General features: G+C 38.8%; 1 protein-coding gene across 3 annotated transcripts in view; it reads left to right on the top strand.

The window, feature by feature from the left end:
- Nucleotides 1–15,330, top strand: part of sntg1 (syntrophin, gamma 1) — a 45,874-nt gene that overhangs the window by 22,973 nt on the left and 7,571 nt on the right. For all 3 annotated transcript variants that reach the window (XM_085141716.1, XM_085141714.1, XM_085141715.1), the window contains 6 exons: nt 610–739; nt 6,671–6,709; nt 10,196–10,312; nt 13,022–13,093; nt 13,517–13,669; nt 13,855–13,947. In XM_085141716.1, the coding sequence (XP_084997842.1) occupies nt 610–739; nt 6,671–6,709; nt 10,196–10,312; nt 13,022–13,093; nt 13,517–13,669; nt 13,855–13,947 (604 nt within the window). The remainder of the gene's footprint in view (nt 1–609; nt 740–6,670; nt 6,710–10,195; nt 10,313–13,021; nt 13,094–13,516; nt 13,670–13,854; nt 13,948–15,330) is intronic.

The following is a 15,330-nucleotide window of genomic DNA, read 5'->3' as shown; positions in this document are numbered from 1 at the left end:
AAACCAGAAACAGAACATGGCATATGACGCCATTCAGCTGCCAATAAATGCATTTAAACCTGTAATCTGGGCAGATCACATATGTAACTGTTCTGGTTTTATCTCAATAACTGCATATTGCTGTATATGTTTTTGCATTTATTTTTCATATTGCAGGCATGGCTTTTGGATTATATTAAAAAAAGGAGTGAACATTTAATATTTTGAGGTGTTTCATCACCTGACCAGCCTGTTCCAAAAGTAGTGCAGTATTCAAAAAAATTAAAAGAGAGAAAGAAATATAAATTCCCTCAAATCTATTTTCATGTTATGCATGTGGATCGCCTAAACAAGCAAAGTAACTAATTAGTGAGCTTACGTTGCTAAATTAATTAATCTTGGAAAATTGGACGCTCAGTTTTTCAAGTTATTAAACAGCAGCATTTTTCACCACAGTCAGTTTTGCTTAGTTTGTTATCACAGGAATCCCAGAGGAAGAGTTTCCTATGCTGGGATGCAATGAACTGTCTCTAATCCCCTTTTAAAATAAAAACAGAAACTAAATATGAATGTGTGAAATATTTGAAATCCTCCCCTGATCTTTGGCTTGTGTTTTTTTTGCTCTTTCAGGAAAAATGCTTTCCAGGTCATAGCAGTGGATGGTGTTTGCAGTGGAGTTATACAGTTTCCCACAGCAGAAGAATGCTTGGACTGGCTTCAGGCAATTGCAAGCAACATTTCCAGCCTCACCAAGCACAATGTGAGTAAGAAGCAATAACAGTTGTTAGCGCTCGTGGTCCCACATGTAAACCAGCAGGAAATTGGTTTGGGTGTTCATGCAACACGCTTGCAGTTTGTGGATTATCTAACAGTTCCTTTCTGAATGTCACAACATTAAGGGCCGTAGACACGTACTAGTGGGCTTCTCACTACGAATAAAGTTAAATTTTATTCCTGAGTGCTCGAAGTCACAATAACAGAAGCCTCGCTGTACTACACTTATTCCTCCCAGCTACCAGTATGCACTCATATTATCTATAATTCATCCAAAAATATTGCATTAAAATGAAACCACAAGGCAGAAAGAAACAGAAATGACTGGGTTATATTCTTTCTCTTATTGTGAATACAATTTTACAAGCTCTACTTCAGCTTTGTGGAAAACCTGTTTATGTGTTTTCAGATGAGTGGTCATGCTCAGCAGGGGTCTGAAAAACCAATACTGCTTAACAAGCTCCATTGCTGCACATCATGGCTCATATACGAAAAATTGATACATTTAACATTTTGTATTTTGGTTTATTTTCATTCATTTCCATGTAGAAACTTCTGGTATTTTTTGAGAATTACTATCTAGATAGATAAAAACATGGGACCGACTGAGCAGCAGTTAAAATCAGGGATTTGTAATTATCATGTGTCCCTCGGCATGGCGGCGAGTGTGTGTGTGTGTGTGTGTGTGTGTGTGTGTGTGCGTGTGTGTGAGAGAGAGAGAGAGAGAGAGAGAGAGTGTCTTGGGGGGATAATGGAGCCCTGATTAATTAGAGTGGACGAAGTGAGGGACATACTAAACATAACACTGATGACTCACTGCCAGCAGTTTTAACAGTTAAGAATGTATTCCTGTTCTGGCCTGAGTACTTAGTGAAGGGTGTGAGTGAGCTGGTAACATACAGTAGATGGATCTGCTGAAATAAAAGGTGTCTTATTGCATGACATTTTAAAAAAAAAGGTTGTTTATTTTGACTTCACTCATCAGAAAGTGATCTTACGGTTCATTTTGCAGCTTGTCACTTGTCTTTTGGTCACATGCTGATGTGACTGAGTAATTCACATCAGCATGTGAATTGCATGTGAATGTGAATGCAGAGAATGTCCAGATGCAGTGTAATATTCCATGTGAGATGGACTGATTTGTTCATAAAGCATCACCGACTTCAGCGGTACTGCTGGTGGTGGCCTTGTGTCCTTGAGCGAGATACTAAGCCCCAGATTGCCCTGGATATTTCCGCCGGTGTGTGAGCTGGTGTGATAGCTTAAGTGCTTGGAAAAAAAGCACTGTATGACTATGTGGATGGCTAAATGTGGCTCGCAGTGTAAAAATGCTTTAAGTGGTCAGCAAGACTAGAAAGTGTTACACAAATACACGTCCATTCACCACTCACCATGGTCACAAACTGTATTGTTGCTGTTTACACTGCATCATTTACAACCTTTCACTGTCGTAGGAGTGAGCAGATTGAGGAAAATGCAGTGAAATATTGCACACAAATAAATTAAAACTCCACATTTAAAACTATGTGATCATCAATGTGATTACAGTTCATGATGAGAGGATGATGACTAAAAGGCTGAGAGTGCAAGCTGTCCAGTTGTTAACACAAATGTCAGAGGATGAAGATGGGCTTTGAAAAAATGTCAGAGGTTCCCTGTCTTAAAATTGGACTATGTTTTCTTGGGATCTGTTATACTAACTGAAAGATATAGCCTCGAGGTGTGAATGGTAAAGCTAATGGAAGCTGCATTCTTTCTAATGGCCAGCAGGAGGCGACTCATCTGATTACGATAAGGAGAAGGTTGCAGTAGGGCTACAAGAAAAGTAGTACTCCCTGGATTTGTTACCTCAGTAAACATTTTGCTGATGATTTATGATCTCAATTGCTAATTTCAAAGCGTATTCAAGATAGCGTCTTTTTTTTTTTTTAATTAAATGTTCCCATTTTTTTTAATATCAACAACAAAGTAGGGCATGCGTATTGTCTTGGCCTTTAGAGCTTTCTGTGAGACAGACTCGTTGAAGATATGCATTTGTCTCTTTTCTTGAACCTAATCAGGTAATTTTGTTGCCTAAACCTAATTAAACTGTATAGATGTTTATGAAGGTTTCTCTTTGCTGTTTGCTGATACCCAAGAACACTTTCTTCTAGTCCCCTATTCAGAAGGAGTCACTGCAGTGGGTAGCTCTGCATATTTTCAGTTGAATTCAGTACAATTTTAATTATTATGGCTTCAAATTTACAACAACAGTTGTCTCAAGATGCTTTATGTTGTAAGGTAAAGACCCTCCAGTGATACAGAGAAAACCCCAACAATAAACAGCCCCCTTTGAGTAAGCAGTGTGATGGTGAAAGCACTATTTGATGCCCTTCCTGACGCAACCCCAAAGGAATTTGTGTCTCCTCACAGCATCAAACCATGGTTGGCACATGTGTAAATCACTATGCTGTTGAGTTACTACATTGAAAATATATATATAAATGATCCAAATAAAAAAAAATAGTCTTACGGGAGAAATCAAGGCTCCTCCTGCTAGTGCTTCGAAATGGAAAAGCTTTAGGTGACATCATGGCAACTCCTTCCATGCATGTTTGGGAATCACAAATCTGTCCAAAATCTAAATCCAGATGCAGATGTTGAGATATTTTAGTCTAGAGCAAATCACCAGACCAACATGACTGCACAGTGTAGCTAACCGCACATACTGTAAGTATTAGAGAGTATTACATAACTATTTAATTTGCGTTTTCCAGCTACATTGTGAGTCCAGATACACTTTACTCAGTCAGGGTCTGGCATATTTTAGAATTTGCATAATAATTGTATTTATATTACATGCTAATGTGTTTGTGGTTTCATCCTGTTGTTATTCCACCACTATAAAACTGATTATGCTCCAGAGACAAATAAAGGATTTATTGATTGGTTGATTGTGCTGCACATCAGCCACAAATTGTCCTACAAAGATTTTAAAAATGCTATAAAACCGCCAAACTTATTTGTGGCTTTGCATCGTGAGCTCAAAGTAAATGTTAATAGTGACTTAAGAACCAGAGAAAATCATGGAAACGAGACAGAGATATATTAAAATTAAGGCTCTAATGGAGGCCGGGGGTCATCCTTCGCTCGCTTACATTTCAGCTGATCTGTTTGTACTCAAACACTGAAGCATTCGTCACGAAAAAAGTGCCTCCAGTTCTCTGGGCGATGATGGAGGAGGAAATCCACTCAGCACTGCACAAATCCCCATAAAGTCTCCGTGATGTTCAGGTCTGGTGACTGGAGAGGCCATCCCGGTGTTCATGAAAACACTCTTTAATTTATTTAGCAGCGCACTTTAAGGCATCATTTGAAGGAGTGTGGAAACATTATGAAGGGAAGTTTTTTTTACTCCATTGCTTCTAACAACTCCCACTAGTCAGCTGCACAGCGAAGCAACAGATATCGTAGGCTGAACTCGTCCTGCCGCCTCCCTTCCAAATGTAATTGTGAATCAAATCAGAAGTAAGAATGAGCTTGAATCGTGACTCATTCGTCATGACTCATTTCTTTCTTGTTTACTGCTCCCCACACCAGGTTACGTCTTTGTGCCTTGACCTTGTGGTTTCTTTAGCACAGCTGTGCTTCTGGTTTTCCAGCTCGTTCCAGTATTTTCTGCTGAGACTTGGGCTCAGAGGTGCTGATTCGATTCTGAGGCAATTTTCAAAGCTGTAGCTCAGTGGCATTGAGCAGCTCCACTGTTAAGTGTCTGTCCACCTCTGTCAGCGAGCTGTTCACCTTTCATTATGCAGTTGTTTGGTTTACAGTGTGCTGTCATGAATTTTGAGGCCAATTTTCTTAAATTGGAAGGCAATTTAGTTGTTTTTATAACAGCCGAAGACTGAATTGCTCTGTTATTTAGTTGCAAGAAACACCCGAATAAAGCACAAGCCCCCAGTGGTGGGAAGCACCCAAGTATATTTATATAAGTACTGTATTTAAATATAAAGTTATTTATATTTTCTCTAATGATTTTCATTTGAACTAAACAATATTTATTCATTTAAAGGTTTTAACTGCAGCTGTTAACTTTAAGATTTCAAATAAGTAAATTAGAAGATATCAACAAGCTGAACAGTGACGCTTATTATATGGATTTATTAAAACCCCCTGATATTTATCATATACTGGCATATATCACCTGTTGGAGAGTCTGGTACCCAGTGGATAGTATTCTTCTTCTACTATGAAGTGCAATCCTGTGTAATGTGTAATCCAGCAAATTCATCATAACTTTTATTTTTACACTTACTGGCTAAATTTGTGCAGTTATACTATATAACTATATGAATATAGGGTGTTTTTGCTGTTGGGCTCGTTAGCCTTTGGTGCAGTTCATTTGTGCAGGCGTGACCACAGCACTTGCACTCATTTGTGGACCAAGCAACCACCAACAGACCTTTTGGAGAAGGTGGTCTTGGTGCGGTTACAAACAAACTCCAAAGTGGTTTATTTCAGGTGAGAATGTGATCTAAGCCTGATCCAACCCAACTACCAGGTGTATGCTATCCTGTTGCCAGGTATGCTTTCCAGCCCGGGATGTGGAAAAGTATCATAGCTGTGTAAAATGAACCAAGGGCTCACTTGATATCCGCTACTCCAGAACACAGCACCTTCTTCCTGTTCTTACTTTTGCTGCTCCCGCCTGAGACAGATCTGCCCAATAACAGGACTTGAGCGTTCTCATGTGGTGTGTAGTGACACATTTTGATTCACTTTTGAGAAACCAACCCACAAGAAAAACCTGCAACTTTACAAACTGATCAGCTGATTTAAATATGAGGTGTGAAAATGCCCCCAAAGAAAGGGTCCAAGTACTCCTTTCACCACTGCCAGCTCCTGTTGTGACATAGGGTGTTTTTAGCCTCTTTAAACATTGCTTTGTTTTCCCTGTGTTTACTTTTGTGGCTCCTACCTCAGACACATCCGGCCTGTAAGCAGACTGGTTATTCGTGACGCATGTTGGTTCACTTGGAGTTCACTTGGAGTTTTCTTTGTGCAAAAAGAAACCAAACAATGAGGAAAATCTGCAAGTTCACAAGCTCATCAACTCATTGGGAGCAGAATGAACAAACTATAGGTGTGAAAACGCCACCTCCAGGGCGCCCACAAACTTCAGTCAAACTTCTCCTGTTTGTATTTTTAGATACGGTGAAATGTGCACAAGCTCCTGCAAAACTTGAAAAACCGGACCCTTCAGGATTTCCTAATTTGTGTTAGAACAGGATAGACCTGCCATCTGAACAAACCCACCGTCACCGCTCACATATATTCAATCCCGGCTCACATCCTGACAGTTCATCTTCTGGAAAAATAACCCAAAAATCGTGTTTTCTCTCTGGACCCAAACTTCAGCTACATCTCACAGTAAGCTGCTGCGACATTTTCCTGCTTCTATAGGAGGACGGCATGAGGACCGGACAGCTTAATTTGGTGTTCAGCTCCTAAAGAAGAGTTATTTTGATAGTAAAGTGTGGATTAGGTGCAAGTGATACCTGTGATCTGAGGAGAATGTTTTAATTTAAAGGCTGACTGCTCACTCTGTAGTCCTCCCACTTTTATTACCACAGAGAGAATGGATCTTAAAAAAAGGATTTCTTTTAGGAACAGCCTCGGGTCCTTGTGGAAATGACTCAATCTCATTTTGAAATTTGCATGCTTTGACTAAATGAAGTAGCTCAAACTGTTTTCCTTCAGTGCCGCGGTTAGTATGTTAGCACGGAAACTGTAATTCATGTTTATTTATTCTTGGAAGCTTTGTTACTGATTGGCGGGCCTCGTGGGGTCCTGCAAATATGTCAACCTTGTCAGCTGTGTCTGATTGTTAGCATGAGATATTTTAATGAGTTATTGACATTCTCATTAAATTTCACAGGTGAAGAAGATTAACCGGAATTTTCCAGTTAACCAGCAGGTAAGATGTTTTTCCTCCTGCAGAGGTTGCGTCTTAAGATCTTCATTTTGCATTGTCGGGCATTCATTTCATCCTTATCCTGACAATCAGAAGTGAATATAACCAGTCAAGAAAAATAAATAAATTAAAAAGAAGCCATCTATTGCAGCACAAGAGGAGCGTTTGCATCATTTTTGTCCGTCCACTGAGACATGATCAGAAAACTGTTTAAGCGCTTTCAGCCAGTTAACTCGCAGAGCGTCATCTTTCATTTAAAACACCACAGCAAGGCTCTTCTTTGTTACTTTTTCAATCTGGTTTTCTGACCCACAAAGAGACATGAATCCACTTGACAATTCATTCAAGAAATTAAACAACGTGAGACGTGCTTGTCGCAAATCTTTCACTTGCTTGCAAATTCTTAAAAAAAACCCCCAAATAAATAAACAAAAACCTGAAAAAAGAAAAGCAAACAAACAATCTTCTCTTGGCGCAGTCAACCGGTGGCTTCCTGAAGAGTGATGCTATGATATGTTTAATATCTGAACTGATGTCTTGCAGCACTGCCGATAGAGGCTTTGCTTTCTTTTTCTTCATTTCCCCATCTGTCTAGCTGCTTGTCCTTGTTGCGAGTGCTAAATTACAAAGCGTTTGCTGGGGTACGCAAAAGAATGAAGTACACACATCAGCCACAACATTAAAACAGACAAAGTAACATCACATGAATGTCAGGAACCAAACTTTCCGAGCAGAGCGCTGCACCGTAGCAAAAAGACCAATGTTTTTTCACATCACCTGCCGGTGGTTTTAATCTCGTGGCTGATGGCCGTGTGTCATCATGAATCAGTGTCAGTTTTCTCTGTAACTTTCCTCACCCACACACATCACATGTAATTGTTTTGGTCAGACTACAATATAAAGGACTGAAAAGGTGTACTTGTGTAATTGGACACATAAACAGATCCGTAAAGTGTGAGAAATTAAACTTTCGGGTTAATTTTTTGACTCACATTAATAAACTTTAAACGAATTCATCAGAGAAGAAAAAATGCACTAATACAATCAAATATTAGTCACTATAGCTTTACAGGTGATATGAAGCTATGGTCAAATATATATTTCAGCTCAGTTCAATTCAATAGTTTATTGTCCTACAAGGCAAATTAGGTTAACAACAGGGGCCACGACAACTAACACCTGCAGTAGGTCACTACAAAAGCTCAATGATGGCCCCTTATTAAATATAACCCCTAAAAAAAGTCTTGTGTCTGCTTAAAGCAATGGGACAAAATGCTATAAACTATTTATTAAATGCTGTTACTAGGTAACTAAACCTGTCATACTGCAGTATTAAACACCTGTAGGCATTGTAGACCTTTGTGGGCAAATATAATAAACTGTTGCTTTCTAATATTGTGTTTTTATGTTTACTTTCTGACCTTAATTTATCAGGTTTTTCAATCTGTTGGAAAAAAAGAAAGACTACTGATTTCCAATCCTAAAAGAAAAGTTTGTAATTTTAGTAAATTCACTTATTCGCTGTCCTTTCTGAGACTCTGATGTCACTCTCTGTGCTAAACGTGAAGCTACCACCCTCAGCATTGAGACAGGAAATTGGGAAAAGGATAGTCTTTCCAAAAATAACAAAATCCTACAACATCTCTAAAGCTTAATGATTAATACCTTGTAGCTTATGTGTTTAATCTTTCTAAAAAAAACACAGTGTAAAACAACAAGCCAGCATCTTTCGCGAGATTACGTGTCACACATACAACACTGGTCGGCACCAGGCACAGTGTGGACCCATTTGCAGGATTTAGAAGCAGAACTAAACTCAAAACAGCTTTATTGCTGGAAAACTCACAGGAAAACTAAAATGCAAAAACTAAGATAGCTGGAGTCAAAAATGCAGGAGACTCAGAATGTAAGAGGAAACAGGTAAAAGGGAACATGCAGCTCAAGAGGACGACATGACAAAGAACTGAGGACTTAAATACACACATGAGGGAACAAGGCAGAGTGGAGAGACCTGACAAATCATTTCTTAAAACCAAAACAAATCATGAACTCAGAAAGAGCTCAAAACCCTGAGTCCAAAATGCAGGGACCCTGAAAACCAGTCACCAGTTTGTTCACTGATCTTGGCCAATTTGAACTGGGTTATTTATAATAATTGATAATTTGGTACTTTATTTTTGGATTTTTATTAGAATAATAACATGTTCTATTTGCTTTTAAGAAACTATAGAGTTAGCTTTGTGAGACGTTGGCAACTCTAGGTTCAGGGTGTACTCCTTCAATGAGTCCTACACGTGTTTGTATTAACGACTCAATAATAATCAATAATGCTCAAAAATAAAATATATAGCATAAAACATATAATAGCTTTAAAATAGTAAAAGTGTGGGTTTAGCCAGTTTTAATCGCATTTTGACTAAAACCCAGCGACAGATAAACTAAGCCAGCAAATAAATTTATGTTAGCAAAACAAATTAATTTAAAGGCAGGGGCTGTTTCAGTTAGCAGGGGGGCCCACAGGAAATCAGAGTATTTAAACTGAGTCAGTGTAGAAAACATTTTGTGTTGGGAAATTGTTTTGTAAAGTGAAAAAAAAGTATTTTGACTTTTTACTACAATCCAACTTACGTAGCTTAATAGTGCGCAGGTCGCATATTCAAAATATATTTAAAGTAGCTAAAGTAAATGTTTTCATTAGGTGGAATAACCGCTTTCTGAGCCATATACGTAATATTTACTGAATATTGAATTACTGACATGTAAATCTTCATATTGCTGCTGTTGATGACTGATTTTAATCACTTATATTGTTGTTAATCTGTTATAATACATTTTAACAACAAAATAACAAGTAATTAAAGCTTTCAAAATAATGCTTTGGTGGGAAGAATACACCAAGTAATATTTCAGGGGGGCTGGTGCCACCCCATGGTGGGGTTCTGGACACACCCTTGAACATAGACATACTTTTTTTTAGAAGTTTTTTAAAAGTTTTTTTTATAGTTTTTTTTTTCTTTTTACTTTGATGAGAAATACAATTTTAAACTGCTATTTTCCCTTTCATCTAATTTTTTGTGAAAGCCACAGGAAACCAAAGGGAGATGGGAAAAAGAGCTGTATGTAGCCATGGAGCCACACGTTTGAGACACCTGAGCTTGATGGAAAATAGATTTTAATTTAAATCTTTTGTTATTAAAGGTTCATAAAACCCATAAAGTTTATTCAACTTTAATATGAAATCAGTATTTCTCTAAAAGACTACAGTGCACTGCTTTTATGACTACTGTACAAGCTAAAGGCTCCAATTGAGCCATTTGTACTCGGTCAAATATAGCACCACCGAATAACCACTAAACTAAACTGACTAAAGTCTGTTTTTAGAGCTTTTCAACAACTAAACAACAACAAACAAACAACAAAACTTTAGCAGATTTTACAGAGTGGCATAAAATAACATGCCTTTTTATTGTTGTCTTTACCCTCTGATAGATTATCTACATGGGCTGGGTTGACGAGAAGGAGCAGGACTCCGTTCAGGACCGAATGTATTCACCAAAGTTCCTCGCTTTGAGGGGTTCCTCCCTCTTCAAGTTTTCAGCACCTCCTGTAAGTTTTCCTGCCAGCGTCTGCATTTGAATGGATGTCATTCAGCTCCATCGGGAGATTTTCATTTGATGCTAATGTATTGTTTAGGGAGAAAATGCTTAGGCAAAAAGGAAGCAGCTCACTCATAATCATTTGTGCTGCATTGATCTTTCACTTGATTGATGGCGATCATTAAATCTGTTTACATTCTGCCAGCCACTTAGGTGATTATGACAAGAGGGATAAGCTGTCGATGGTCCGGGAGATGAGAAAAGATTGATAGATAACTGAAATTGCCTTCTCAATGTGAATGTGCTGATATAAATGGAAAATGCTAATGTGAATAGATGGTGGGATGTAGGAGCCTGCCTATTCAGCAGTGAGGACCAGATTCTTTATTGTTGAAGTTACCTGTGAAAAATATTTCCATTCACGTGGCAAGGAGACAGCTGAATCCGACAACCATTCATCAATAACTGTGGACACAAATGGCTATTGTACAGTCATGTTTTAGAAATCTGTGGATGGGCACGGCAAGCCTCGAGGGCTTTGGATTTCAAACATTTCTATGAAAGTATAAAGAGTATAGGTTGATGACTTCTTTTTTGTAGACTTTTCAAAACCAAAAATGTAAACGTTAAACTGTAAAAGATTGATAAATGAGTTTATCTGGGGTGGCTGTAGCTCAGGTGGCAGAGCAGGTGCTAGAGCAGGTCAGCCACTAATCAGAAGATCGGTGGTTCGATCCCAGGCTGCCTCCTGGCTGCATGCCAAATATCCTTGGGCAAGATGCTAACCCCATGTTTGCCTACTGGTGGTGGTCAGAGGGCCCGGTGGCGCCAGTGTCCAGGAGCCTCGCCTCTGTCAGTGCGCTCCAGGGCAGCTGTGGCTACAATGTAGCTTGCCATCACCAGTGCGTGAATGGGTGAATGACTGAATGTAGTGTAAAGCGCTTTGGGGTCCTTAGGGACTGAGTAAAGTGCTATACAAATGCAGGCCATTTACCATTTTATGTGTTGTGTTATTACTTACAGTGTAACCTCGGATTTGTTCTAAATTACATAACATTAACCAACTGTTTTATATCAGTGGGTAAAAGATTACAGTAAAAACAATTCTTGCTCAGTACAACAGACTATATAAACTTTTTAGAGCCAGCATGATGTTACCTATTAGTATTACTGCTTCTGTAGGAATCTATAGGGTAGGTAGGAGCCAGGTGCTGCTAAACAATGAACTGATCATCAGCAATGCCAGTCTTCCCAGGAGTGGATGTCACTGCAAATATACTACATGATAAGACCCAATTCTCAGAGAAACTGCAAAAAAAAAAAAAAAAAATGTTCATGCCAGTACAAATAGAGAAAGACTCAATAAGTATGAAAGGAGAGAGCCTCTGTTCTCTAAAAGAACATGGCAGCTTTAGGTTTGCAAAGTTGCATTTGAACAAACTCCAAGACTTCTGGGACAATGTCCAAAGTGGAGACGTTACCCACAATGTGCAACATCACAGCATATCAGCACAAACACCTCATACTCACTGTCAAGCACGGTGGTGGAGGGGTGATGATTTGGGTACCCTGCAGTCACTGAGTCATCATGAATGTCAGTCTGACTCTGGAAGCTAAAATTTGTCCTGTTACACTGGATCATGTAACAGGACAGGGATCCCAATCACATCAGCAAATCTAATACAGGATGGCTTTCTATGGGGATTGGCTCTCTTTTGGTGATAGCCTCAAGTGGTCATTAGAGGAACTGCAGTTTTTGGAGTTTATCTGGTCGTTAAGTGATGACGTGAAGGATCCTACTTCCGGGCCTAAAGTAGTCACCAGTGTATGAATGTGAGAGTGAATGAATAGTGGTATTGTAAAGCGCTTTGAGGGGTCCCGAAAAACGCTATATAAATGCAATCCATTATTATTATTAACTACAGCCCAGCCCATGCAGCAGTATATGAATGACTAACCTCGGATGGATTATCTCAGTTGTTCTCCTGGCTGAAGTTTGGTCCTTTTACAGCATCCTGCCATGCGATTACATTTGTTCCTGACCACCGAGAACACTCACGTTAACTTTTATTGAATGGAAAAAAAGTTGGCTTGTTTATATTATGCTAACATAGCTGTGTCGCTAGCGGTCAAGTAGCACATCATTATATACCAGCTAGCCAAACTTCAGTAACCCTACAAACATCACTGCTGTTTAGTTTTCTGTCTTCATTTATGTTGGAAGTGATAACAGAGCTGTACGTTTTAATTTGTTTCCAAAACCCCGCAGTCAGGACATGCTATATTGTATTTAGATAGAAGCTAGCGAGCTAACTTCTAACTCCGTTAAATGTCATAAATTCCGTTTTCATAGATGCCTGGATGTTAAACTCAATTGTTACACCTGGTAGAGCAGAACGCTGATCATTTTATTAAAGATGAAAGACTTTAGACAGTTTTTCAACTCTCAGTAATGCCATAGTGATCGTTTGATATATGGACCTGCAGCGGAGTTTAGGCCCAGACACGGCTAGTGACGTCAGACCTAACGACCGGATAGTAAATATAGTGGCTCTTTATTTGATTTTATATTTCAAGAATGAAACACGAACTTATCTTTATGTTGTCCTGACATTGATTTTTTTTTTTTGCAAATAACTGCAATATTATTTATAAGTATTTCTACCAAAGCAAATACATTCCTCAAATAAAATGTGAAAATTGGATGTGACATTTTCAGGTGACAACATGGGACTGGACGAGAGCAGAGAAAAGCTTTACTGTGTACGAGATAATGTGCAAGATTTTAAAGGTACGTCCGTCCTTCTTTTAATCTGCTTCCCTGAACATTTACAGAAGCATCTCTCAGATCGGATACACTGAGAATACTAAGTAGCAAACTGAATCTGAGGAATGCCCTTATATAACTCACTTATTAATTTGCATGTGTTCTTTTCCAGTCCCACAGAGACACTCAAGGTTCAAATTTCATTGTTCATTCTCTCCAGGTTCGAGGTCACTTTGAATTTCATAGTGGGAATTTATCTTGAGTTCATTATCTAGAAACTCATTATGGCAAACCTAATTCATATAGATTCACATATTCAATCTGACCTTAGACTGCCTGTACAATTTAGGTTATATAAAGCTATGCAAAGACCTTAGAGGAAAACATTGTCTGCTAAAATGCTTTAGTAATTCGCTTCAGGAGACTGCCTTGCTGTACTTATTTTAGGACAGTGACCTTCTGGACAAGAGGAAGCACTGCTTCAGTGTTCAGACAGAGAGCGGGGAGGACATGTTCTTCAGTGTGGAGCTGGAGTGTGAGCTGTTGATCTGGGAGAAAGCTTTCCAGATGGCCACTTTCCTGGAGGTGGAGAGGATACAGGTCTGCGCCTGAACAGTAGGAAACGTGCCGGGAATTGTGACAGTTTAAATCTTGCATGCGGTTCCTTCTCAGTTGTTTTAGTGCAGAGATTGATAACGCCCACATGACTTTTAGCAGAAGAGCAAAGATGCTCTTGTGTCCTTATGTAACTCCTGTGGTTGACATCTTCTTTTCTTGTTCTGCAGTGTAAAACATACGCCTGTATTATGGAAAGCCACCTTATGGGACTCACTATTGACTTCGGCATGGGCTTTGTGTGCTTTGATGCTGCGTCAAAGGTGAGTGAAGGACAGTGTTTTGTCATCAATACAAAAACGGGACACTTACAATAGGAGATTCATTATTTTACCCAGTTTGATGAACCTCAGCTTCCCCTTTTCCTTTTTATGGTGCTGCTAACTTATTCTGCACTGTGTGCATTTTGAGTTTGAGCACATTCGTTTTGACAGCTGGTTCCCCCAAGCTCAAACGTCTCACTCCTGCCTGCAGTTCATTTTGGCCTTTCACCAGGTCTTAGAGCAGACTACACAACTGGTGTACATTATGTGGATGAGCAGGACACAAACACTGACATATTGTTCTGTAAGATTTTGGCCCTAATTCCTGCAATATGAAGCTCCAGTGTCCCCCAGGGATGATAAAAAATGTTGCCAGAATATTGTTTACAGGCAGATATGCACAAATTACAATCCAAATCTAAACTGCAAGTGCAGACAAATACATGGAGCAGAATTACTCCATGATTGAAAGGTGGAAAAGGCAGGATTTAAAAACCGGGTTAATGTGAATTTCAGTGAGGAAGAAAAAAGGCTGAAATATAACTGAGGTGTTTTGTTTTTTTTTATCAGAATTTGCCTTTCCATAAAAAATCTTAATGAAACATACAATTAAAGGTGAAAGCTATCAGTATGATATCAGTACAGTAGATAAGATAAGATATGGAGACAATATGACAAACACAGGAACATGTATAATGTAAATGTGGCTAGAACTTGTGTGTTGGACAGTCTCTTTTCAGCCTACAGTGCACTATTACACTCATGCAACACAAATATTCACATCCTCCACTTTTGCAGGCTGAGTGAAAAAAACACATGAGAAAAAAATATCTTTTTTTTGTTGATGGTTGTTTGTTTGGAGATTTTAAATCAAAGGGCCACTCGTGCATCATAAAAAAAAGTACACCCTGGAAGAAACAGTTGTAACAGTGATTTATATAGGAAATAAAGAATTCATGGTTCCCGCTGACACTCTTGCTCTTGTTAAACTGATGACTAATGCAGTCACTCTGGTGCTTATTTTTGGAGAAAAAAAAACTGAGGCACTTATAGTGCTGTTTAACGTATACAAAACAATAGAAAATAAGCAGGGCAAATACCAAGCATTAGGTCACTATGTTAGATAACTTTGGTTACTGGAGACAAAGTATGCAATCAATGAGAAACGTTGAAAACATCACATCTTTAAAATCTTCTTTCTGTTTATTTTGTTCTATTTCTCTGGCCACTTAATTAGATTCAGCTGTTTGGTAGCTAAAATATCTAATCAGCCCATCACAGGATCTGCAGAAGTTCAAACTGAGTATCAGAATAGGAAAGGAAGGTGATTGCAGTGACTTTGAGCATTGGCTGCTCTGAGTATTTCAAAAACCGGAATTTTCC

Source organism: Neolamprologus multifasciatus, chromosome 18 (genome assembly GCF_963576455.1).
Source record: "Neolamprologus multifasciatus chromosome 18, fNeoMul1.2, whole genome shotgun sequence".
NCBI lineage: Eukaryota > Metazoa > Chordata > Actinopteri > Cichliformes > Cichlidae > Neolamprologus > Neolamprologus multifasciatus.
This window is presented reverse-complemented; position numbering and strand designations above follow the sequence as displayed.